The 24,422-nt window shown below is 34.0% G+C and overlaps 2 protein-coding genes across 4 annotated transcripts in view; both read left to right on the top strand.

Moving 5' to 3' along the window:
* Positions 1 to 24,422, top strand: part of LOC113112126 (ceramide synthase 2-like) — a 371,308-nt gene that overhangs the window by 202,525 nt on the left and 144,361 nt on the right. The gene's annotated exons all lie outside the window — the stretch shown is intronic.
* Positions 9,145 to 17,696, top strand: pias4b (protein inhibitor of activated STAT, 4b). Of its 2 annotated transcripts, none has more exons than XM_026277556.1 (11): positions 9,145 to 9,294; positions 9,878 to 10,223; positions 10,417 to 10,501; positions 11,928 to 11,969; positions 12,087 to 12,177; positions 12,641 to 12,766; positions 13,102 to 13,207; positions 13,924 to 13,997; positions 15,061 to 15,221; positions 17,135 to 17,274; positions 17,353 to 17,696. In XM_026277556.1, exons 1-11 carry the CDS (start codon positions 9,268 to 9,270, stop codon positions 17,526 to 17,528), a joined length of 1,374 nt encoding a protein of 457 aa, XP_026133341.1. In that variant the 5' UTR covers positions 9,145 to 9,267; the 3' UTR covers positions 17,529 to 17,696. The 2 variants fall into 2 exon arrangements, with proteins under 2 accessions (XP_026133341.1, XP_026133330.1); XM_026277545.1 differs by having other exon boundaries at positions 15,043 to 15,221.

The following is a 24,422-nucleotide window of genomic DNA, read 5'->3' as shown; positions in this document are numbered from 1 at the left end:
GTTGAAATATGCTCGTGAAAAGTTTATTTCATTAAAAAGACATCTTGAACCATTTTAATTGAACTAAAATCGCTATTGCTACTCTCAAAGAGAAATCTGAATTAGCAGTTAGTTTTAGTATTAGCAGATAGGATTTGGTAATATTTAATAACTATTATTAATATGTAAAAATACAAAATATCCCATGTGCTACTTTTTATGTACAAAATATTAGGTTTGTATTTAAACACGTTTTATTTGCTTGTTTACTTTTACCCGTGTTCCCAACATTTGGGGATGTTACCTATTTTATTTTATGCCAAGGCCTGCAAAAAATATATATATATATTAATAAAAATGCACGTTTTTCACTCTATTCTGTGCTTAATTTGTGTGGTAAACGGCTAATATATATACAAATAAAAAATTAAAAATAAAAACATCTCCGTAATGAAAACAGCATCACGTGGCTTCAGGCCTATAAAGAAGATTCTGCATCTGGATGAATTCATAATTCAGAAATGACTGTGCAGCAATCGATGATACAAATGCCTTTAACTCTCACAGGCGCAGAGGATAAATGCATAAATATGACATGCATCAAAAATACTTCATTATAAGTGTATAAGAGCAGACATTATTATTTGCACGCAGTAGAGACAGAAAGTGTAGCTTTCTCTGCATTTGAATGTTTATGGGCTGGATATATGTGTATACACACACACACACACACACACACTCTACAGAAATCAAACGGATCCTAAATAAATCAGTGCTTTTTGTTATTGTCACGTGCTGCAATGCGAACGCTGCGTACAGTTGAGACATATTCGATGCTCTTTAATAGTGTGACATTTGGCGAACAGGTGCTGATGAAGAATGACATCCGATTGACCTTACAGCTTTTCCTCTGCAGATTATGAAATATGTATGTTGATCGATGACTTTTGCCCTGAACGGCACCTAAAGACGCTCTTTAGCAGTCCGAGCATGCTCCTTTTATAATCATTAAACTCTCGCACATGCACAAAACATATTTTGTAAAAATATATAAATAAATGCAATAATTAAACATCTCAGGGCTTAAATTCATTGGAGCACCGGTTGCTAAGAAACAGACAGAGAGATGGATTGAGAAGGAATAGTCGATCAATTCTACACAGAGGGGGAGAGAAAGTGGTACAATTTGCCTTTTTTTTTTTTGCAAAGAGATATAAAACAAAGCTATATTTGAATGCATATACTAGTATTCACTAACTAGAAGAGTAACATGGTGCAGTAAACTGTAAATGCATTTGTGCGACTTACTATAATGTTTATGATTATGATGATGAATTAAAACAATATTTGTTTAGCGCCCACTCCCGTGTTATAAACAAGGCGGGTAGATTCACACTTTATTATTATGCATATACTAATTAAACATTCATATTCATGCTTTTCTGTGCTGTATATTTCCACACACATACACACCTCACAGAGTTTTCATTTAAACATATTCACAGTAATATAAAGGTGGTTTCCAGTGATGCAAGTTGCAGAAAGACTAAAGAAAGTACAGACATGCATAGAAATTAAAGTAAAATATAACACAATAATTGCATGATGGTGGATTTAATTCATGATCCATAATACATTCTTTATCCTGTCCATCATGAATCATGAATTTGATCACTCATGTCCCCATGCACATAAACACTCGTCTGCAGGAAAACACACATGTACACACACACACACACACACATGTTGTGTTATGTCTGTGCAGAGCATATTAAGAACAGATATTGATCTCCTCGTGCAGTCAGCTCTGTCTCATCTCTATTCTGTGCTGGACTCTACAGTAGCGCTGAATGCCTAACTCTCTGTTTTTCTCTTCCTCCAGCAGAGGAGATGCGTTTCGATCATCGACAGAGGAGAGAGGGAATTTATTAGGACAAAAATATCTGGGATCTCTATGGAAACACAATGAAGTCAGAAACTCTGGCCTAGTTTCACACAGAGCAGCATCTTTCTGCACATGCAGGTTTTGTGATGTAATGCACCAGTGCAACAATGTGTGAAACACCGTATCCCACAATGCAATGCACTACCTTATTTTGCTACACACAAGGAAGTTATTTTCTGAGAATGTGCGAGAGTTCATGATGATGTGTAATAATGTTACATTAGACACATTCTATGTGAGAAAAATGGAATGTTCCCGTAACATTTTTAAAGCATGATGTTAATAGAATGTTCGTTCAAAGTTACAATAATGTTCTCAAAATGTCATATATACGTTGCTCGTGGAGTGTTTTGCTTCTAAAATGTTTTAGTTGGATGTTCCTGCTCTTATCTGGTGTGGACAGAGTGTAACTAATCAGAGTCTGTTTACTGCAGGGATTAATTGATCATTTACTATCAGCTGATAAACTGTGAATGTGGACCAATGAGAGGCTCTCATCAGACACCGCTGGCCAATGGGAGCAGAGAACAGAGGAGAGTGACACCAGAGGGGTCCATCAGAATGAATGCATCTGTCAAGAGTTCGGTAGTTACGGTAAATCTATAAATTACTACAGTAAACCCACTACCATATTAACATCCTAGTATTTCTAAGTGAAGTAACTGTATGCATGGAATACATTTAGTACAAAATTTGCTGTGCACATGGCTTTGGCACCGTATCCCACAATGCAATGCTCTTGACTTGACCTTCCATTTGAAGTGTGAAAAAACCCTTGTGATCTAAACATATAGCTGGACACGACACAATATATTAAACATAATGAGAACATGGTAATGCATGCAACTATCTAAATATATTAAATATGTATCCATATATATTAAATAAATTTAAAAAGCTGTTAATTGCTTTCCATATTAGAAAAACGTATTTTATTTTTTGAATATTTTCTGAGTTATTATTATTATTATTATTATTATTATTATTTTTTTTGCATATTTTAAATTAAATGTATTTATGTATTTGTTTAGTTTGTTTTGGATTGGTTTCGTGAATGTTGGTGAATTTTTTTTATATTTCTCTGCTTTGAGTGTGTTTTTAACAACTGAAAACGTCTTCCTTTTTTTTTTTATTATTGTTGAATTATTATAGATGTCCTTGCTATCTCTGTCCATCCTACAGGAAGTGACATCATTAATTAGAGGGAAATCAGCACCACAAATATGAGCAATGATTTGATGAATTCTGTGTTTAAATCATATAAATTCAGTACGTTAAACTGGATCTGTGCCCTAGTTCTCATCTGCACCTGGATCCTTTCAAACCTCCGATCATAACCAGAGGAGAAATATGGCAGCCTCATTTTTTCCCTTCCACAGGAATATTGATTTTGCGAGGGAACAAAGGAGGATGGAAAACGCTGGAGACAGACAGAGTGTGAGGAAAGCATGTCATTTATTCTGAGATTAAATCTAGATTCTGCTTCACAGTAAGCAGATCAAGTTTGAAACAGCACAGTGGATGCATTTCTATTAAATCTGAAACATAACATCAAATGTCCACAAGACTTCAGATCACACACACCGAGCATGTAATGAAGAACAAAACGCCTGCATTCGTGATGAAGTGTGTGTGACGCTGAGTGTGTGTGTGTGTGTTGTTCAGGTTTACAGTATGTGAGAGTGTTGAGCTTGTGTTTGGGTGATTAGTCTGGTTGGCCAGCGATAGAGAGAGTTGATCAATACTGCATCGATCGGAGCTTCAGAGCGTCAGGGGGATTGAGAGAGAGAGAGAGAGAGAGAGAGAGAGAGAGAGAAGGGCTGCAGGTTGACTTTTAAAAATCCTTTACTCTGGAGATGACAAATAATCCTTGGAATTGGAAGGAACACGAAAACACTTGGATTTCCAGCTGAATCCAGCCGTGGAGAGACACAAGCTGGTTTACATACAGTTAGAGAATGTTTCCACCAACATGCTTCACTCTCAAAATAAATACATAAATAAAGCAATAGGGCGGATGACAAATATGGAAGGCAAATGGGGCCAAAAACCTGAATGCATGAAATTCGTCTGTGTCAGCATGCACTGTTTTTCTATGTTAATGCAACAAGACAAGACAGTGCTGTATATTTCTATATGTTCTATGTGTATTATAGTTTTTATATTTTACATTTTCATTTCAGTTAAAGCTCTATTTTTGTTAATTTTATTATTATTATTATTCTAAATGTGTCTATGTAGTTCTTTGTTTATTTTTCGTTTTTTTATTCATTTTATTTTTATTTTTTATTTAAGTTTTGGTAATTTTAGTGCATCAAGTGTAACAAATATAAGAATTGAAAAATATATTTTATTTTAATATATTTTTAAGAAACCAACTCTTTAATGGTTTTAGTTTTAGTTAATAACCTCTGGTTGCTTGGGTATTATGAGTAGTTTCTATGCTGTTTATTATATTTCCAAATACTATTATAGGTTTTATTATCATTTTGAATTAATGTTTATATTTTCCATTTTTATTTTAATTTTAGTTGAAGTTTTAGTAATTTCTTCTGTGTTTTAATAAAAAAAATCAACATAGTTATTTGTTTATTTATTATTATTTATTATTTTAATCTTTTAGTTTTAGTTATTTTAGTACATCGAGATAAACTAAATGAATATGAGTAATATTGCCTTGGCATCTAAATACAATTATTATTGTTTTTTAAAAGTATTTTATTTCAGTTCATGTTTATTGTATTTCAAGTTTTAACTTACTTTGGTTAACTATAATAGCCCTGGTTGCTAGGGTATTCTGATTGGTTGATATATAGTTGCTAGGGCGTTATGTTGATTGTTACTTCTTAAGTCGAAAGCTGAAGTCTACTAATAAGTTTTTTCCTATTACAAATAAAATACCATTTTATTTCACCCTAAAATGTTGCTTTTATTCCAGGAACCAAACAATATTTCTAAGTAAAGCCCACATTAAAAAATAAAAAAATACTATTCATTCAACTCATTCTTATGAATGCAACATTGCTTTTATCCTCATAAATGACTGTCAGTTGCATGCATTTGTTGTTTGCAGGTGTTTTCTGCACTGAAGTGGATTAAAGTCTTCATAGTGTTTCATCACGGCTTGCAGCGCCAATGCAATGAGTGCAATCAGGCTTTATAAAAACACACCGTGGATGAGAGTTGGGAAGCTGATTGGAGAGCCTTACAGAAGTGTGTGTGTGTGTTCACAGCCCCTGAACGCTGCAAAAGGCATTGTTATTAGTATTGATCCATATCCTTGACTTAGGTGGTAAAAATGTGCTCTATTATTAGGCCTGTGTGCTGTGTTTTCACTATTTGAGAGCGGTCCTCTCCAGGATGAGATGTGTGGAAGCCTCTAAATCTTGTCTCAAATACACAATGAAGACCTTTAAAGGTCAGGTTACCTTAATATGGACCTCCAGTCTAATGGAAATTGCATATTGTTGTTGGTCTCTCTCAACTGGAGCATGAATGTTGTGAAAGTGTTAAATAGATGCACTTTAAAAACAAACCAAAATGACTCTTTAGAGAAAAGGAAAGAAAGGAAAAAGAGTCAGTGAGATACTCGTATAGAGTTTTTTAATGTGTTGAATTGGTTATTTTATTTAATTTTTTTAGCTAAAGTTAGTCAGTATAGACTTCATTAGTTTTTATTTTAATTTTAGTTTTAGTTTTTTTTTGCATTAAGTTAAATAAAATTAAAAGGAGAAATGTTGCCTTGGCAGTTTATATATTCTATTTTAGTTCATGTTTATTTATTTTAAATATTATTTTTCCAAAAAAATTTGTATGGTTTTAGTGTCATTGAGATATTATTATTGATTTTATTGATATGTTGAAACATTTTTTAATTTTATTTGTATTTTTTATTATTTTTTATTTTTTTATTTTTTTTGTTAGTTTTATTTTTTTAATATCTATATATTTTTATATACATTTTCATTTCAGTTGTGCTCTTTGTTTTTTTAGTACATCAAATATATATATATATATTTTATATATAAAAAAACATTTAATATATTTTACTTTATATCAGTTAACATTATTTTAGTTAATAACATAACAACCTATATAAAATAAAGTGTTTATGTGTGTTTTTTGCAGGTGGATTCAGTGTGGCCGTATGTATGTCGGGTCAAATTTGACTGAGCACACTTTTAGTGCACCTCGTTGCCATAAGTCAGAGGTCAAAGGTCAGCAGAGGTGACCTCTCATGTGCTATTGCTCTGATCACCATAATCAGATCTATAAAGGCACTTGAGTAACCAGAAACATTTACTGAAATGCAGAACAATAATACATGTTTGCTAATGATTTAGCATCTGCCGAAGGTTTCATTGTTGTCATGAATATATATATATATATATATTTATATTCTCCTGTCCTGCTTTTCTCTTCCACAAACAGACATTAAAGCATTAACAGAGACCAAAAGATGATCGACTCAATAAAAATCTAAAGAGACCCTTAACTAAATCAATGGCTGAACCGGTTCACTTTCACCCTCCTTCAGAAGGGTTCAGAAAAGGTCAAAGGTCAACCGTTTGTGTTAAATTCTCCAGCAGAGATGTTACGTAACATGACACCGTTTATGAAGAGTCACGCGTCGGAAACGTTTCATTGGCGTCAAAGGAAGAAGCTTAGAGGTCAAGAGAGTTCAGGTATCTTCTTAAATAACACTTATGTGCTCCATAACGAGTCAGCCTGAATGATGCTGAAAATACAGCGGAGCATCGCAGAAATAAATTACATTTCAACAAACATTTTCCTAGTAAACAGCTGTTTTGAATTGTAATAATATTTCACAGTTTTTACTGTATTTTTGATCAAATAAATGCCGCTCTGGTGCACAGAAGAATACGATCCCGGAGCTCATGGTATAGGTTTGTTTTATAGGATATTATAAATCTCATGGTGTAAAAAGGGAATGGGATTGCAACTTTCCTAACCTGCTGTTTCTCGTTCCAGATTGTTGCTGTAAAACCAGGCAGAATTATTGACGATGGATGTTTACTGTTGTACTGTGATTTCTCCCCGGACAGCTTTACATTTTAATTTGATCTGCAGGAGATTTTTTTCTTTGCCCTTGTTCTCATCTTTCCACCCCAGGACTCTAACACAGGGCTGTCCTGATCGTGCCGCTGCTTTTAAATTAATATATTGATATTGACAAGCCATCTGTTGCAAGGCATAAATTATTGGGAGGAAGAAGGCTTTGATCACGTGTCTGTTAGCATCCATGAGGACAAATACACCCCTCTGGGATGAACTCGGCTTTAACATGCGTTCAGCAGCAGAAGCTTTAACAATCTACATTTACATTCATGCACTGAACAGATGCTTTCATGCAAAGCACATTGCATCTGATCACTTCTAATGTTTGCTTACACAAAACACAGGTAACATGCTGTGAAAATGCTATTTCAGCCTTTCTGTGTCATCATTTCATTCCTTTCCATTTCTTTGTAATTATTTCTGAAACTTTCTAGCAATTTATAAAGAAAAGATGTTTGAAAAATCGTTTTTTTTTCAGTGCATGAAAACATTTCACATTTCCCTTAATAATCTAAAGAAACTATACTTTTGCATAATACAATTTAAGCCTAGAAATATGCATGACATGTCATATTATTGTGATGTAAAAAACAATAGTGTATTATAAGTATTCATAAATAATGATACTATTATGTATAAATATAAATTTTACTGGATTAAATTTATGCTGATTTAATAAAAAACATTGTATTATAATTTTTTTATATTATTCGATGTATGCAAATACTGTACTGTACTAATGAGACTAAATAATTATTATTACTATTAATAATAATAATAATAATAATAATATATGCATTGCTATTTATATATATATATATATATATATATATATATATATATATATATATATATATAAATACTTATTTTATATAATGATTTAAATACAAAATATAAATAATATATACAAATAAAAAATATATTCTTATTTTATATAATATGTTTTATTACCACAAATAATGTATTATAATGAGAATTTGAGAGTTGTATTTAATTTTCATGCATTTAATGTGACAATGCAATCTTTTTTCAGAAGGAACTATTTTAAACCAAGAATGTTTCACTATTTTAGACAGATTTTTATCATCTATTATTATTACAATTATCACAATTTTTGAATGTCAAGCCTTAAGAAATATAATTGTGGCTGAGTTCCCTGATTTACATGCATCGGACTGGTCAATATTCTAATCATCCTGATGAAGTTTGTGTTGGTTAAAAGAACGGCCAATCAGTGAGAGTACTGTCCAGTTCTCTGGCCACTGCTGACCCCGTGACCCCCTGAGTGACCCTCAGGTCAAAGGTCACCTCCTAAGGTCAACCATCTCTGGCCACTGCACTGGACAGAGTCGTCTCCGTGGATACGCGGGTGACCCCACAGCCTGTGGGAGTCATGGAAACGACCTCTGGATATCCGGCTGGTGTAGACTCCCTCTGCTGGATCTGAACGAACAGAAGAACAAAAGCTGCTGGGTGTTTTTGCGTTTGTTGAATTAAAATGTTGATAATAACCTCAGTCTGCATCTAAAACCAGTCTAGACGTATACAGCAAGCTGTTCTTCATCCTTCACATTTGTATTTCTTCAAACAGAATGTAGGAATTATTCCATAGAGTGTATAACGCTGGTGATCTATTCTATCCTAATGTCTTTTCCTTTCATTTGAGACTTTGATCTTTCTTTTCCAATGCAAGAAGAACAGTTGAAGCGAGTGGATGTCTTTGTCTTTGTCCTGGGAGTTTTCTGGTCATCTGCAGTGTTCATCATTAATGGTGAATTATGGCCCTCTAGTGATGTGAAGGTATAAAACACTTACTGGTTCAGTTTCTGCACCAGTGAGCACCAGTATGATGTTTGGAGCATTTAAATGATTGTTTAATGTTTTTGGTGTCTGTTCACCAAGGCTGCATTTGTTTAGTCGAAAATACAGTACACAATTATGAAACATTATTACAAATAAAATAACTTTTTGTTATTTTGAATCTGTGTTAAAGTGTAATTTATTTCTGTATTTTCAGCATCATTCCTCCAGTCTTCAGTGTCACATGATCTTCAGAAATCAGAATAATATGATGATTTACTGCTCAAGAAACTTGATTATCATCAGTGTTGGAAACACATGAGCTTCTGTGGAACCCGCTGATGTCACAGGTCACGTGACTCTCTGACTGATGACGTACGCTCGCTGCTAGAGGCTCGATTCTGGCGTGATTCCACGCTTTTACGCGTTTTATATCTATCTACGTTTGCTGATTCTGTCTGATCATGTCCACAGATGTGTTGGAAGCCACAGTAAGTAGATTCGCGTTGAAAACCGCCGTTTATGACACTGTCTTATCGCAATATCGCCTTCATGTGCTGCGTTTTTAATTGTTTTTGCAAACTTCACAATGAAAATACTACAATAAAATCGAGAGGGAAAAAATATCTTACTAGAATTAAGCTAGCTGTCACTTTGAATATTCGGGTTTAGAGCCAAACATCAAGTTTGAGTCTTAAATTAAAATATTTTTGTGACTTCTATTCTAGTTTGACGTTTTATTGCCTTAATTCTGCATTTTTATGTAGATGTGTTTTTTGGAAATGGCTTGGTGTGGTATTTTATGTTTGAGAAAAATAACAAATCTCTGAGTTATTAGCAGGTTGTGTGTTGTGACAACTTACCCCACGTAGTGTAGTGTGACAACATGCCCCGAATCTTTTGTATCCTTTTTTTTTTTTTCAAGATTATTTTTTTTTAACAATAGTGTAGATGTTCAACAGCCAAATCTTCAAGGTTTGTGCCTTCACCGAAACTGCTAAAGTAAACCGTGAGAAATGTTCACTTGACTTATCTTTTCCTCTGCTGTTCATCGGTCTCTCACCTGTCCTGCAGGTGATGCTGGAGGCCTTGCGTGTGACCGAGCTTCGTCTTCTGCTCTCCAAGATGGGCAAGAGTAAAAGCGGCCTGAAGAAGGATCTCATGAAGAGAGTCGTGGATCTGCTGCACAATGAATGCAATCCTGAGCTTCTGTCTGCTGTCCGGGAGCTGCACAAACTCCGACAGGTTTCCAAAGACGCCCGCAGGAGCTCAAAGCCCAGTCCTGTACAAATCATCTCCATGCCGGCGTGTGTCTCGCCCGAGAATCTCCAGTCACCCGTATCGGTCTCTACAGAACCTCAGATGATCAAACTGCCCTTCTACCAGACGCTGGACACCATCCTGCCACCGGCTCCTCTGGGTACGATGCATACGTGCGAATATGTAGTATTTAATCATGCTTTCAGTTTCTGTGGCATCAACACCAAACTGAATAATTTTACTTCATTTGTCACATCAGGAGTATATAGGTGCAATGCAATAAGGTGGTAACATACAGATTCCCTTATGTAGTACCTAAGTTCTTGATGTGGATCGTGTGTATGTATTTTCAGTGCCCATGTTTGAAGGAGCCATGCAGAACTCAGATTTCTTGTTTCATCTCAGTGCGAGTCAACAAGCTCAGATCCAGAACAGCAAGTGAGTTCCTGTCACTCTTTATACTTCATCAAAGACTTCACAGACAGTTTGTAGTCATTGATGTTTATATTTGATATGTATACATAGATACGTGCATGCATATACAGTACAGACCAAAAATTTGGAAACATTACTATTTTTAATGTTTTTGAAAGACGTTTCTTCTGCTCATCAAGCCTGCATTTATTTGATCAAAAAATACAGAAAAAACTGTAATATTGTGAAATATTATTACAACTTAAAATTATAGTTTTCTATTTGAATATACTTTAAAAAATAATTTATTCCTGTGATGCAGCGCTGAATTTTCAGCATCATTACTCCAGCCTTCAGTGTCACATGTAACATCAGTCGATCACATGATCATTTAGAAATCATTCTAATATTCTGATTTATTATGAGTGTTGGAAACAGTTCTGCTGTCGAATATATTTGATCAATAAAAGGTTCAAAAGAACTGCATTTATTCAAAAAAAAATAAAAAATTCTAATAATATATATTCTAATAATATGATCCTGAAATATTCAGCTTTGCATCACAGAAATAAATGATAATTTAAAGTATAATACATTTAAAAACAATTCTTTTAAGTTGTAATAATGTATCACAATATTACTGTTTTTTTTCTGTATTTTTGATCAAATAAATGCAGGCTTGATGAGCAGAAGAAACTTCTTTCAAAAACATTAAAAATAGTAATGTTTCCAAACCTTTGGTCTGTACTGTATATATATATATATATAATATGCATGTGCATGACTTGTTCCTTTTATTGTAGCATTTTAAAAGCATGCTAGACAATCTTTTGCAACATTTTAAATATTTTCTTTTTATTTCAGCAACCTAAAAAATATGCATTTTGTAGATGTCATGCACGGAGTACAAATCAAACAGAAAAGTTAACTAAAACTAAAACCAGGTTTTTTTCCATCTCTTGAAATAAATGTTTACTGAAATAAAAGCTATAGAAACAAACCTTAAATTTGTTTCAGCTGAACAAAAATTGAAATGGAGAAGAAAAAAAAAGACTAAATGACAAAAACACAACAAGATTAATAAAACGTGAAATAATTATTATAAGAATATAAAAAATAAATGAGGAATATATATATAAATATATATATATATATATAAAATCATTACTAAAACCTTGTTTTTTAACATTGCTGTCATGTTTCCTCTCACCGTAGTTCATGGTTCTGTAACTTTAATGAACGAGTCATCTGAGTCGATTCAGTGAGTCGAATGAACAGTTCATGATTCAAACAGATGACTCTTGAGTTTGATTCACTGATTTGCCACTCAGTTGGACATGAATAAAAACCTACTGTGTCCTACATTGTGTTTGAACAGTGTCTGCGTGTGAGTGTCTCATTTAGCTTGTGCTCTTTTTATTTAATTAACTGACTTCCTTCCTTCCTTCAGGACATCTCAGTCCGGTCTGACGTCTGTTCAAGTGGTGCTCAGGTGAGATTATAGTGTGGATGTCAATACATGAATGTGTTTGTTTGCGTGCATGCTCTAGAGAAATAAAACATTGACTCCATTCATTCTGAAAGATGCTGTTGTTGAATGTGTTTTCAGGATTTGCTATAGTGAGAGCATCGGCGTTGAAGAAGATCAGTATCCACCAAACGTCTGTGTTTCAGTTAATCATGCTAACTGTCTCATAGAGGCGAGTATGAGCGATGAACTTTACTTCTCTACTGACCAAGATTGCATATCAATAACAGAATCCTATTAAAACTGACAGGGAATGTTATCAGAAGGTTCTCTCGAAGTTCAGAGCAAACGTTCCTCCAGTAACATCGACAGAATGTTATTCAAAATCATCAAAAACCTTATTTATACATTGTTCAACTTAAAAAAATATATTAATACAAATAAAAGGTTTTAGATTGATGTTCGTCGAACGTTTTTAAATGTCACTGCTGTTCAGAATGTTCCGAGAACATTTAAAAAGTAACATTCCATTTTTGGAACGTTCACACGGAATGAAACATTGTAACAAAACAAACCTTTTGAAATCGAGGTTCTGATGATGCCTGTTTTTAAACTGTTGTTTGTTACGTCATTGTTTCCGAACGATTGTCATTCGTTTAGCTTAATGTGATGTCATTTCTACATCTTGTTCCCAGTGTACCTATTCATCCACTAAATTGGGGACTGAACCTTCTCGTCCGTGTCGACCGATCGACCTCACACCTAATTTATACCTTACATTCACAAACCGATTCTCAGTGCTGTGGGGAAACTTCGGCAAGGTACGTTGAAGATTTCACGTTCTTCTTGCTTTCTTTGTAAGACTGTGCTCAAGCGCAGAAGTGTTTGCCTTATTATTTTTATTAGTTTGAGGGCAGTGTGACCGTAAAGAGCAACTTAGTATCAGTACAGATGCTGAAATCCCATTCTTTCCCGTCATGTGGCCTTCAAAACACACCAACAGGATTCAAACTACGCCTACAGTAGAGGATAAACACAATATTTCATTAACATCACATTATAATATTCATGAGGAGGCGGGTCTTTATTTGACTGGCCAATGGCAGATGGGGAAAGCATTGAGGACTGTGTTTGAAATGTAAATGTGTTTGTGTAGAGTTATACGGTGGCTGTGTATCTGGTGCGGCTCGTGCCGTCTCAGGATCTGTTGGATCATCTCCGCAGGACCGCGGTGGAGCAGCAGGAGCTCTGCAGACGGAGAGGTGAGATCCAGTCTTCTGTGACGTTATAAGGCAGGTTCTGGAAGGCCGGTGTCCTGCAGACAGTCTGGATGTTTCTAGCGTGCCTCTACAGGACACCGGCGCTTCGGGATGTAAGGGATGGTTTGGCACTTTTGGGAATCATCCGGCAGCATTACCCATCAAAATCAGTGAAAAAAATCAGTTCAAAAGTATGTGAAATATTTAACGTTCACAGCTTAGACTCTTTAAAACACGAGTTTTACACACCGGTCTGTTATTGTGGTGACATTTCCACACCTGAAAATGTGACGATGAACGAAACAAACTGTGATTGGTTGTTTGACATGTCAATCAAACGGCCTCATGGGCGGGGCTTAGCCTATGAAAGCTGCCATGAATTTCCAGACCTTGAGTCTGATACAAATATTAAAAAATCTGGAATCTGATGGTGCAAAAAAAAATCTAAACACTGAGAAAATCACTTTTAAAGTTGTACAAATGAAGTTCTTAGCAATGCATATTACTAATCAGAAATTAAGAAAATCAATGTTAATATATTTACAGTACGAAATTGACCAAATGTCTTCAGGGAACATGATCTTTACTTATGTATCATAATGTTTTTGGCATAAAAGAAAAATGTAGACTTAAGACTTGTGCAAAAAAAAAAATATATATATATATTTATATTATAAAATATATATATATTTATTTATTATTATTTATTTTTTATATAGTTTCTGAGAAGTTGCGCTCTGATCCAGAAAAAGAGATTTCTACTACCGGTTTGCAGGTATCGCTAATTTGTCCAGTAAGTATGAATTCAATTATTTTTGCCATTTTAATAAAACAAAATATTACTTGCACTGCTTCTTAAATTATGTATAGTTTAAATCTGTTTGTTTTATATAAAATGTCATTGAAAAACTGAGTTATTTAATATCATTGATATTGTCAGTATTGTGAATTAAATATATTTTAATATTTTCTGTTTTCACTTTAATTTTGGTTAAAGTTTTAGTAAATGTATTTGTTTATATATGGATCAAAGACGGCTTAAATTGTAAAAGCAAGTGTAATACTGCTTTAAATTGTTGTTTTAATTTAATTTTTTTTTTTTTTTTTTAAGTTTTCTGATTAATTTAATTGCAATTTTTTTTTTCCTGAGCATTTTTCTCTGATTTACAGAAGACACCCACTAAAATGTCATTCAGTGTAACAATCTCGTCAGGCATATTTACAGCAAAAATCAATTTAGGACATATTAACCAAATACTAATTTTTTTTTTTTTCACTTTGCAACTTATCCTAGGAATTCAGCTTATCAAATTTAATATCCTTTCTTATTCTTTAATATGGTTTAATATGTACAGATCAGAATAAGCACGTTGTTTGAATTTTTACATAATTATTGTGTTACACGGAATGACACTGTAACATTATTGCGACCAAATATGGTCATTTTGTTCTCCAAAAACTCGAAACTTTAAAACACTTCACTTTTATTTAATGTGCATTCTATAGACATGATATCACTTTTGTAAATTTATTTTGATGCGGTCTTTGACCCATTATGTGTATCTAGTTTTTATTAATTCATTTAAAATGATTTAATTTTAGCACTTCAAGATTAGCTTATGAGAAATGTTGACTTGGAAACTAGCTGAAATTTTTTTTTTAATATATTTCGGTTAACATTTAGTGTTTTTATAGTTTTGGTTTTAATTATCAATAACAACCCTCTTGAAGAAACAGCCATGACTCTTTATTCCTCGGTGAAACACAAACAAAGACATGTTCCCGGGAACAGACAGAACGGAGCTCTTCCACACCAGCAGTGCGTCTGAATCTCTCAGTTTGTTGTTGTTTCTAAGCTAGCAAAGATGCGTATGAGTGTTCCCTGTCGAGCTCGAGGCTGTGCTCACCTGCAGTGCTTCGATGCTTCCTTCTACCTGCAAATGAACGAGAGGAAGCCCAGGTGGACGTGTCCCGTGTGCCACAGATACGCTCCGTTTGATGAGCTGCTCATCGACAGGTATCTCGTCTGATACTACTGCCTGCCTTGATTATTTCACTGGTAATATTTTAGTATTTAGCAGATGAGGTTTGTGTGAAATCACTAGAGTTGTAGTCCAGAACACCTAAACTGAGGCATATACCAGACACGTTATGAGATTGTTTTAAATATGACATTTAATATAGAAATATCATGAAAAAATAAAATAATATTTTTAAGTATTCGATGATATCCGCCAGTTTGCCGGTTTAAAACATTGTGATTTTTTTTTTTTTTTTAATCAAGTTTGCAATATAATTTTTTTTTTTTAAACGGCTTTCTCTCTCTCTGTTGTGATTATTGCTCATATATAAATGTTATTTATAGTATTTGTGTCCCTGGAGTATTAAAAAGCAGTCTGAAGTCTCTGGGGTATATTTATAGCAATAGAGAACAAACATTGTATGGGTCAAAATTATGCATTTTGTCTTTTATGCCAAAAATCATTAAGTTATTAAGTAAAGAGCATGTTCCTTGAAGATATTTTGTACACTCCTACCGTAAATATAATACAGTACAGACCAAAAGTTTGGAAACATTACTATTTTTAATGTTTGGTTTGAAAGAAGTTTCTTCTGCTCATCAAGCCTGCATTTATTTGATCAAAAATACAGAAAAAACTGTAATATTGTGAATATTAATTACAATTTAAAAGAATTGTTTTTAAATGTATTATACTTTAAATGATCATTTACTTCTGTGATGCAAAGCTGAATTTTTAGGATCATTATCACATGATCCTTCAGAAATCATTCTAATATGATGATTCATTATCAAAGTTGGAAACAGTTCTGCTGCTTAATATTTTTCAGAACATGTGATACTTTTTTAGGATACTTTGATGAATAAAAAGTAAAAAAAAAAAAAAGCTATGTTTTTAAAATATAAATATTTTGTAATAATAATATACACTAGTGGTCAGTTATTTGGGATCAGTCATTTTTCTTTCTTTTTAAAAAAAAAAACAATACTTTTATTCATCAAGAATGTGTTCAATTGATAAAAAGTGATAGTAAAGAAATTTACTATCACTAAATTATGAAATTTTTTTATTTTTATTTTGAATAAATGCAGTTCTTTTTAACCTTTTATTGATCAAATATATTAGACATCAGAACTGTTTCCAACACTCATAATAAATCAGAATATTAGAATGATTTCTAAATGATCATGTGATCGACTGATGTTACATGTGACACTGAAGCTGGAGGAATGATGCTGAAAATTCAGCTTTGCATCACAGGAATAAATTATTTTATTAAAGTATATTCAAATAGAAAACTATTATTTTAAGTTGTAATAATATTTCACAATATTACTGTTTTTTCTGTATTTTTGATCAAATAAATGCAGGCTTGAGCAGAAGAAACTTCTTTCAAAAACATTAAAAATAGTAATGTTTCCAAACTTTTGGTCTGTACTGTATACATTTTTTTTTTATTAGTAAAATGCATAGCTAAGAACTTCATCTGGACAACTTTAAAGATGATTTCTTCAGTATTTAGATTTTTTTGCATGCTCAGATTCTCAAATATTATCTAAATATTATCTGATCATAACAAACCATAATGGAAAGCGATTTATTCAGCTTTCAGATGATGCATAAATCTCAAATCTTGAGAAATTTACCCTAATGACTGGTTTTGTGCTCCGGGGTCACATATTATCTTTTTTATAATATAAAAAAAAAACGAGATCTCACAAGTACTTTTTTGCAATTATATAAAAGTTACTAATTGCATTTGAAGCAAGAAGTTTTACATCCAATCACATTATTGATGTTAACAAAGAAATCAGCTAATGAGTGAAGTCCCAGCAGTTTTGACTTAGTTTTAATTAAAATCCTCTTATTCTTATACTACAACACTAAATCAGTTCTGTTTTTTCTGCAGTTTGCTGTGTGATGTTTTGGAGAGCTGTGGTGAGGATGAGGAGGAGATTGAGTTTCTGTCTGACAGCAGCTGGAGAGCCGTGAGACACGACAGAAGCCACAAAAACAAAGAACGAGTTCAACATCCACAGATCAATCGCAGTAAGATCAGCCACTTTCACTTCTGTATTCTCATGATCGAGAGGAAAGCACTGATCTGAGTTGATTTTCCCCTAATAGAGGTTATCGTGGATCTGACTCACTCTTCCTCCGACGATGAGGATTTCCACAAAGAAGAGACGGTTTCTACACATTTAGAAGACAAAAGTGTGCACTTCAGGAAATGTGGCACAGTTAAAACTCCTAAAGCAAAGAAGTCGAAAAACCCAGGGCCAAAGCTATTAACTAAGCTTTAAATATTTTTAGTTTCTGTTTTCGTTTTTAATAAATGTTAATATTGCCTTATTTTTAGCAATGACAATCTGATGACTGATGTGAACCTTTTGTCATTCACTCATTGTGAGGTGAATATATGTTGTGTTTGTCTTCATTGTGATGGGAATAAAGTTTCATAATCAAATAAATAGTTCGGACTGATTCATTAATAATTTAAACTTAATCGATCCATTTTATAATTACTTTAAATGCACATTCTATACTTTATATTGCTTGTGTGACTGCACATTTCTATGGAAAAATTATTTGCAGATTGCCTGCAATGAGTATGCAAATAAAAATTAATAAAATATTTGATGCAATGAATTAAGTAGACACAAAATTACAAAAACTAAAATGAAAAAAAAAAAAAAATGTATTTAAAAAAAATTATAGTATCGCAAAGTGATCTATTTATTTTGCCATAATGATACAGGGTAAAATAAAATATATAATAATAAAAAACGTGTTTTACAATAAATTGCATATAATGCAAAGATATATTTTTATATATTTAACCAATGAACATGTTTTTACTTTACAATTTTTTTTATATTTAACAAAATGAATAACATTAAACAAGAAACATTAATTAAATTGGGTTCATTAAAAGTAACGTAAATATAGCAAAATAATAATTTTAATTTAGTAAATTATGCCTGTTTTAGGATTTTTTTGCATAGTGATTTTTTTTTGTCCTACCAAAAAAGTAAAATTTCCCCCTAAAAAAACAATGGAGCAAAGTCCCGTATGGTTGTATTTGTAGTGCTGCCTTTAATTTTAATTTCATTACCAGTACTTACAGTAACATTTTGTACTGTAATACAGTTCATCAATAAAAGAACAAAAAATGCCTGAAATGATGAAAAGGAAACAATGTCACAATGCACAAACGATCTTAAAATCTGATCTTAAACACTATCAGAATCATGATTCATTGAGGTTTATTCTGTGAATGTTTTGGTCCGATTCTCTCTTGTGCTCGTCCAGGCACACGTGTGTTCTCATGTCATCTTTGATCATGTTTAATGGATGTAATATATGCACCGTCACTCTTAGAATGATTTCTGTTTGTTCATTTACCGCAGACGTCATCTACAGTGACTCTCAATAAAGTGATTGTAGAGGAGACGACCGGTTTCTCTTTGTGTTTGTCTTTTGTTTACAGGTGGAACTTTAAAATGTAAGAAGCAGATGAGACTTCATGTACAAACTGGTTTGAAATCACTTTGAAACGGTCAGTAACTTCATTGATCCAGTTAGAAACCAGTCTCAAGTCTCTGGGGCTATATTTGAAGCAAAAGGCAAAAAATACATTGTATGAGTCAAAATTATGGATTTTTATTTTATGCCAAAAATCATTAGGATATTAAGTAAAGATCATGTTCCATGAAGATATTTTGTAAATCTCCTACCGTAAATATATCAAAGCTTAATGTTTGATTAGTAATATGCATTGCTCAGAATTAATTTAAACAAATTTAAAGATGATTTTCTCAATATTTAGATTTTTTTTGCTCCCTCAGATTCCAGATTTTCAGATAGTTGTATCTCAGACAAATATTGTGCTCCTCACAAACCACACATCACTGGAGAGATCATTTATTCAGCTTCAGATTATGCATTCATCTATATTTAGAAAAATTGACCCATTTGACTAGTTTGTGGTCAGGACTAGTCAAACTGATTATAAATTGAGCAAGTCTTAATAATCATTTGTATTAATGTGCATCAGAGAAAGGGACTGATTGAATGATTTCCTGATCCTGAGTTGTGAGGGATGTGATCTCTTGAGTTATCCAGCAGGGGGCAGTAGAGACATCTGACATTTAACTAGCAGCCAAATGTCTAAATTAAATAGGAGCATTCAACTAAACGTGTTTGTGATGCTGCACCAAATAATAACATGCTTATTCATTTTTATGTTGTTTGAGCTCATATGTTGAACATGACGTTTGTATGTTTGGGCCTGAGTCAGTAATGACTTTTTTGTGTTTTAACTCTTGTATTTCCAAAAATGCTTTATGGAATGTTCTAGTTGGTTCATTGTCAAACATGCATGTGGATTTTTGAGGTTATCTGTCCATATTCATGTTTTCATGAGAACAGGTTTGTAGAAATGTAGCACTGCATCAGTGTCTCATCAGTGGATGCTCTGCAGTGAATGGGTGCCGTCAGATAAAAACATCCCAATAATCCACAGCACTCCAGTCCATCAGAGAACATCAGCTAGAAAAATGAAGTTTTTTTTTTTTTTTTAACAGTTCTTCAATATTTAATTTATATTTGAATAATAACTGATGGACTGGAGTGCTGTGGATTATTGTGATGTTTTTATCAGACTCTCATTCTGACGGCACCCATTCACTGCAGAGCATCCATTGATGAGACACTGATGCAGTGCTACATTTCTACAAACCTGATCTTATGAAAATATGAATATAGAGCAATATATGTTCCTTTAATCACTACTCTAGTTGTTTTGTGTAAACTAAGGTTAGTTTTTTTAGATTTAAGATTATTTAGATATTTGTACTGAAAAACAAGACCAAAATACTGAGCAGTGCATGACTCATAAAGTCATAATAGCATGCTCTTTACAGTCAGTTCTCAGTATTACTAGCATCTGTGGCCAATCTGTGGGTGAAAGCGTGAAGGTTTTGATTCTTACTAGTGACCTAGTGTTGTGATGTGAGAATAAAAAGACTGTGACTTTAAACCCTCGCTCTCTGCCGCAGTCAGATGGCAAACTCTGCAGTCATTAATATGCAAAAATGCAAATGAGTGGGTAATTAAGAGCAGGATTTCCACAGAGGCTCTTTGATTGCTAATGAATTCTAATCTGCAAGAACGGGGGATGGGCTGATGAAAACAGAAAGAGGAGAGACACATGAACTCGCTCAGAAATTCTGTTTTGTTCTCTGAATAAGAAATATACAGGCCAAACCCAATCCTTTAAACTAAACTTGTCTTCCTGGAGAATATTCTGCATGCAGGATTTAGAAACATCACAGTTCAGTGTGCAAATATATTTAATAAAATCGACCAATCACGATTCAGCGTGCAGATGTCACTGATGTAAGATTTTTCCCACCGTGCAACATTGGTTTCAAACTTTAATCTGAAATCAAATTAAATCATATCTGATTTTTTTAGTCGTTGTTTCTCGCAATTCTGAGCAAAACGTCTGAATTGTCGGATAAAAGTCGCAGTTAACTCTTTTATTTTTTATTTTGTGGAAGAAGCACAAAAAAAAATTGCAGATTCAGAGAAAAATGTCAGAATTTTGCGAAAAAGCAATTACTTTTTTTATTTTAAAGTTGTAAACTAGAAATGTGAGGGATTTAAAGTCACACTTTTTGATTTTTTTATTAACAAATAGAATTGTGAGACATAAACTCGCAATTGTGAGAATAAGGAGATAAAGAGTAGGCTATTTTATTTTTGTATGTAACTCAGACGCAATTATAACATAAGTTGCAATTACCTTTTGTATTATTTTTTTTTTTGTGTGTGTCAGAAACAGTTTTCATATGAATCGGGTTCAGACATTCGGCATTATTTATTTAGTTGCTTAGATGCATTACTTAATAAATAATGATAAGTGATGTTCCATGAGGCGTTGTGTGTGTTTGTGTGTGTTTGTGCCGTCGTCTGACCCTCAGTGAGTGGGTTTGGGTTTCTTGGCAAAACCTGAAACTGCAGCATATGTGTAACCAAACCCAAACGATTTCAAATGTACATTTTTGCAGGACGTGACTTCACAAATGCAGAGAGAGATGGCGATGTTGTTTAGAGCTCCCCTGACAGCCGTGTCTCATCTCTCTCTCTCTCTCTCTCTCTGTCTCTCTCTCTCTCTCTCTCTCTCTCTCTCTCTCTCTCTCTCTCTCTCTCTCTCTGTCTGTCTCATGCATTCTTTCACTTGCATTGTGCAATGCACCGTACTCTGACGTGTTTTAAATGAATGGATTTTCATTCTTCACACTGAACCATTGGCTGGTAAACATTTCCAGTTTATAAATCTGTAAGAAAACATTCCACTTAATCTCACATAATCCTAATATAACAGTCAATATTACATGATAATATGTGTCTCTGGAGCACAAAAGCAGTCTTGAGTCTCTGGGGTATATTTGTGGCAATAGCCAAAAATACATTGTATGGGTCAAAATTATCGTTTTTTTTTTTTTTTTTTTCTTTAATGCAAAAAATCATTAGGATATTATGTACATTTTGTACTGTGAATATATTAAAACATAATTTTTTATTAGTAATATGCATTGCTAAGAATCATTGGGCAACTTTAAAGATGATTTTCTCAATATTTTGATTTTTTTTTTTTTTTTTGCACCCTCAGATTCCAGATTTCTCAACCAAATTGATTATTTATTCAACTTTCAGATTATCTGTAAATCTCAGTTTTGACGATTTGACCCTCACTCAGGGTCACGTATAGTCACATTGCAGGCTGTTTCGGGAGGTTGCTAAGAGTTCGGAGTGTTTTCTGAACAGGTTGTTTTCTGTGGTCTTAATAGTGGTTATTTACTGACCCGTGTCAGACCCTTCGTGGTTTCATTAATGTTTTCGCCTACAGTTTTGTGCCAGTAACGGTGGCAGATCTCACTCCTGACCGTAAAGAGGCTGTTTTGATTGATTTGAGTCATGCTTTATGAGCGTCACTGATGACACTGATTACTGTAGTGCCTTTTCATTTAAAAAAAACACAAATTTTGATTTATACATTCATGTATGAGTTGCAATATGTGATAGACAAGATGCTACAGGCGTATGATTTTAATGCACTGGCCGGTTTTGAGATTTTGGCTTTTCATAATGTGTTCTTTCTTTCTTCTTTTTTATTGTTTATTTTATTGCATTTTAATTCCAGTGCATTTTAGCAGCACAACACAAGTTTCTACTCAGGGCTTTGTTTTCATATCATTCACATTGCTTTTATTAAACCCTTTATTCCTAGACAATTCTCTTTATTGACTGTATTTGCTGATTTATGATACAAAATACCCAAAACATGTCAACGGAATCAATCGAGAACCGGCCTTTATTCAGATTTCTGCTCTGGAAATGTATGCAAATGAGTGCATATTTAATGAGATAATGTTTTATTTGCATATTCAAACATATAACTTGTAATACGAAAACACTAAACGTGAAAGCTGACGCGTTTTCAACAGAATTTCAGGTCATCCCAAACAGCAGATGCAACAGACGCGTGACAAATGTAACCAATATGTGTTCAAAAACTGGCTCAAAACGTGTTTAATAAATCAGATGACTGGATAGAATCAGAATCAGTGAAATCTGTCGACTTAAATCTGGCTGTGCAATTAGTGCTGATGCATCCAGTCTGCAAACCAGGTCAAAGGTCATGCAGTGTATTGAGTTTTTCTGCTTGTGCTTCGGCCCGTAGTGAAAGCTGCTGTAAACGCTTTAATGGAGCTGATAACACACACTGCTTTGACACACACACACACACACACACACTTCCTCTCCTCATCAGCGCCGCCGCGACCGCAGCGTTGCACAGTAGCTGTGTGTCGAGCTGCAGGAGTGTGTGTTCAGGAAGTGTGTGTCGTGTACTGTAACCTGAGCGTGGGTGTTCAGATACACCGGCTCTCCCCAAAAACGACATCGAGGGAACCCCGGCGCACAGGACAGCTGACAAAACCCAGCCTGAGGACGCTGACATCTGCTCGGAGAGACAGATCGACCTCTGCTTCTCTCCATGAGTGCTTGAGATGCTGGATTCATCAGATCATGTGTGTTGTGTGTTTTACTGAACGTAAAACAATCCTTCACAAGCGGAGTCAGATCTAGAGAGCAGAAGATCGTAGAGATGCACCGGTGCAGGACCTGTAAAAAACACAACAACAACCCTCCTGCAAACACCCCAGCTGACAGGAAACGTTCTGAACATACATTATCAAAGTCATGTCGTTTTAACACGATCTGAACATTGTGCACGGAACCTTTTTTCTAAAATGCTAATCTAACATTTTTAAATGTTACTAATTTAAAAAAAACATTAAAAAATCATTTGCAGACCGTTAACGTTCTTCCAGTAACGTAATGGGAACGTTCCTTCAAAGTTATGTTAATATTGTTCTGAAAACGTTCAAACATTATCTACACATTGTTCTCGGAACTCTCGTCGGTTGGAAGTGTATGTGATGTTTTTTAAATGTAACTATTTGTTTCGGAATGTTCAGAAGACATTCAAATGTAACGTTCCCATAATCTTCACAAACTGATACAATGTTCCCTTATATGGGAGTATTAGCAAAACCTTATTAGAAATGTTTTGTTAGCTGGGAATATGATCAGATGAAATGTTCCACTGGTGTTCGTACTGTCTACTCAAGAAAAAACACAGAAATAACGTTTTCCTAACATTTGCACAACGTTCAGTGAGTTTTCACCAGGAAATGCACAAACCTGTTTACTTTCTCATTTGTACCTTGAAAATCCCTCCCAACCTGCGGGACGAGGATGCATGTGCGATGTCTTGACTAATATCTGCAAGTGTCAGAGGAAGTTGTATGTGTGTGTGTGTGTGTGTGTGTGTGTGTGTGTGTGTGTGTGTGTGTGAATTAGAGCAAGAAAAAGCCCCTTTGAAGTTGTTTGTGCGGTGGTCTCGCTGCATGTGTGTGTGTGCTGTCCCTCTCGACGCTGGTTAGTTTTTCTTGAGAAACATAAACCACGAGCCCAGAGACACGACTGCCAGCGTATCATCAAAGTCGAGATTCTCTAGAAGCAGGTGCACAATCACCCCACAGCATTAACACTGTCGGCTCTGATATCAAACACACCTCACCTCACCACACCTGACCAATCATAATCCACTCAGGAATACGCCG

The sequence above is a fragment of the Carassius auratus genome, chromosome 2 (genome assembly GCF_003368295.1).
Source record: "Carassius auratus strain Wakin chromosome 2, ASM336829v1, whole genome shotgun sequence".
NCBI lineage: Eukaryota > Metazoa > Chordata > Actinopteri > Cypriniformes > Cyprinidae > Carassius > Carassius auratus.
The sequence above is the reverse complement of the archived record's forward strand: the minus strand, read 5'-3'. Positions and strand labels throughout refer to the sequence as shown.

What these genes read in the sequence shown, in the direction of transcription:
- pias4b (XM_026277545.1), top strand. Translation starts at nt 9,268, where the DNA reads ATGTCCACAGATGTGTTGGAAGCCACA. An exon ending in GCTCAGATCCAGAACAGCAA is followed by an intron (nt 10,502 to 11,927) that starts GTGAGTTCCTGT and finishes TCCTTCCTTCAG; the next exon opens with GACATCTCAGTCCGGTCTGA. An exon ending in TGTGGGGAAACTTCGGCAAG is followed by an intron (nt 12,767 to 13,101) that starts GTACGTTGAAGA and finishes GTGTTTGTGTAG; the next exon opens with AGTTATACGGTGGCTGTGTA.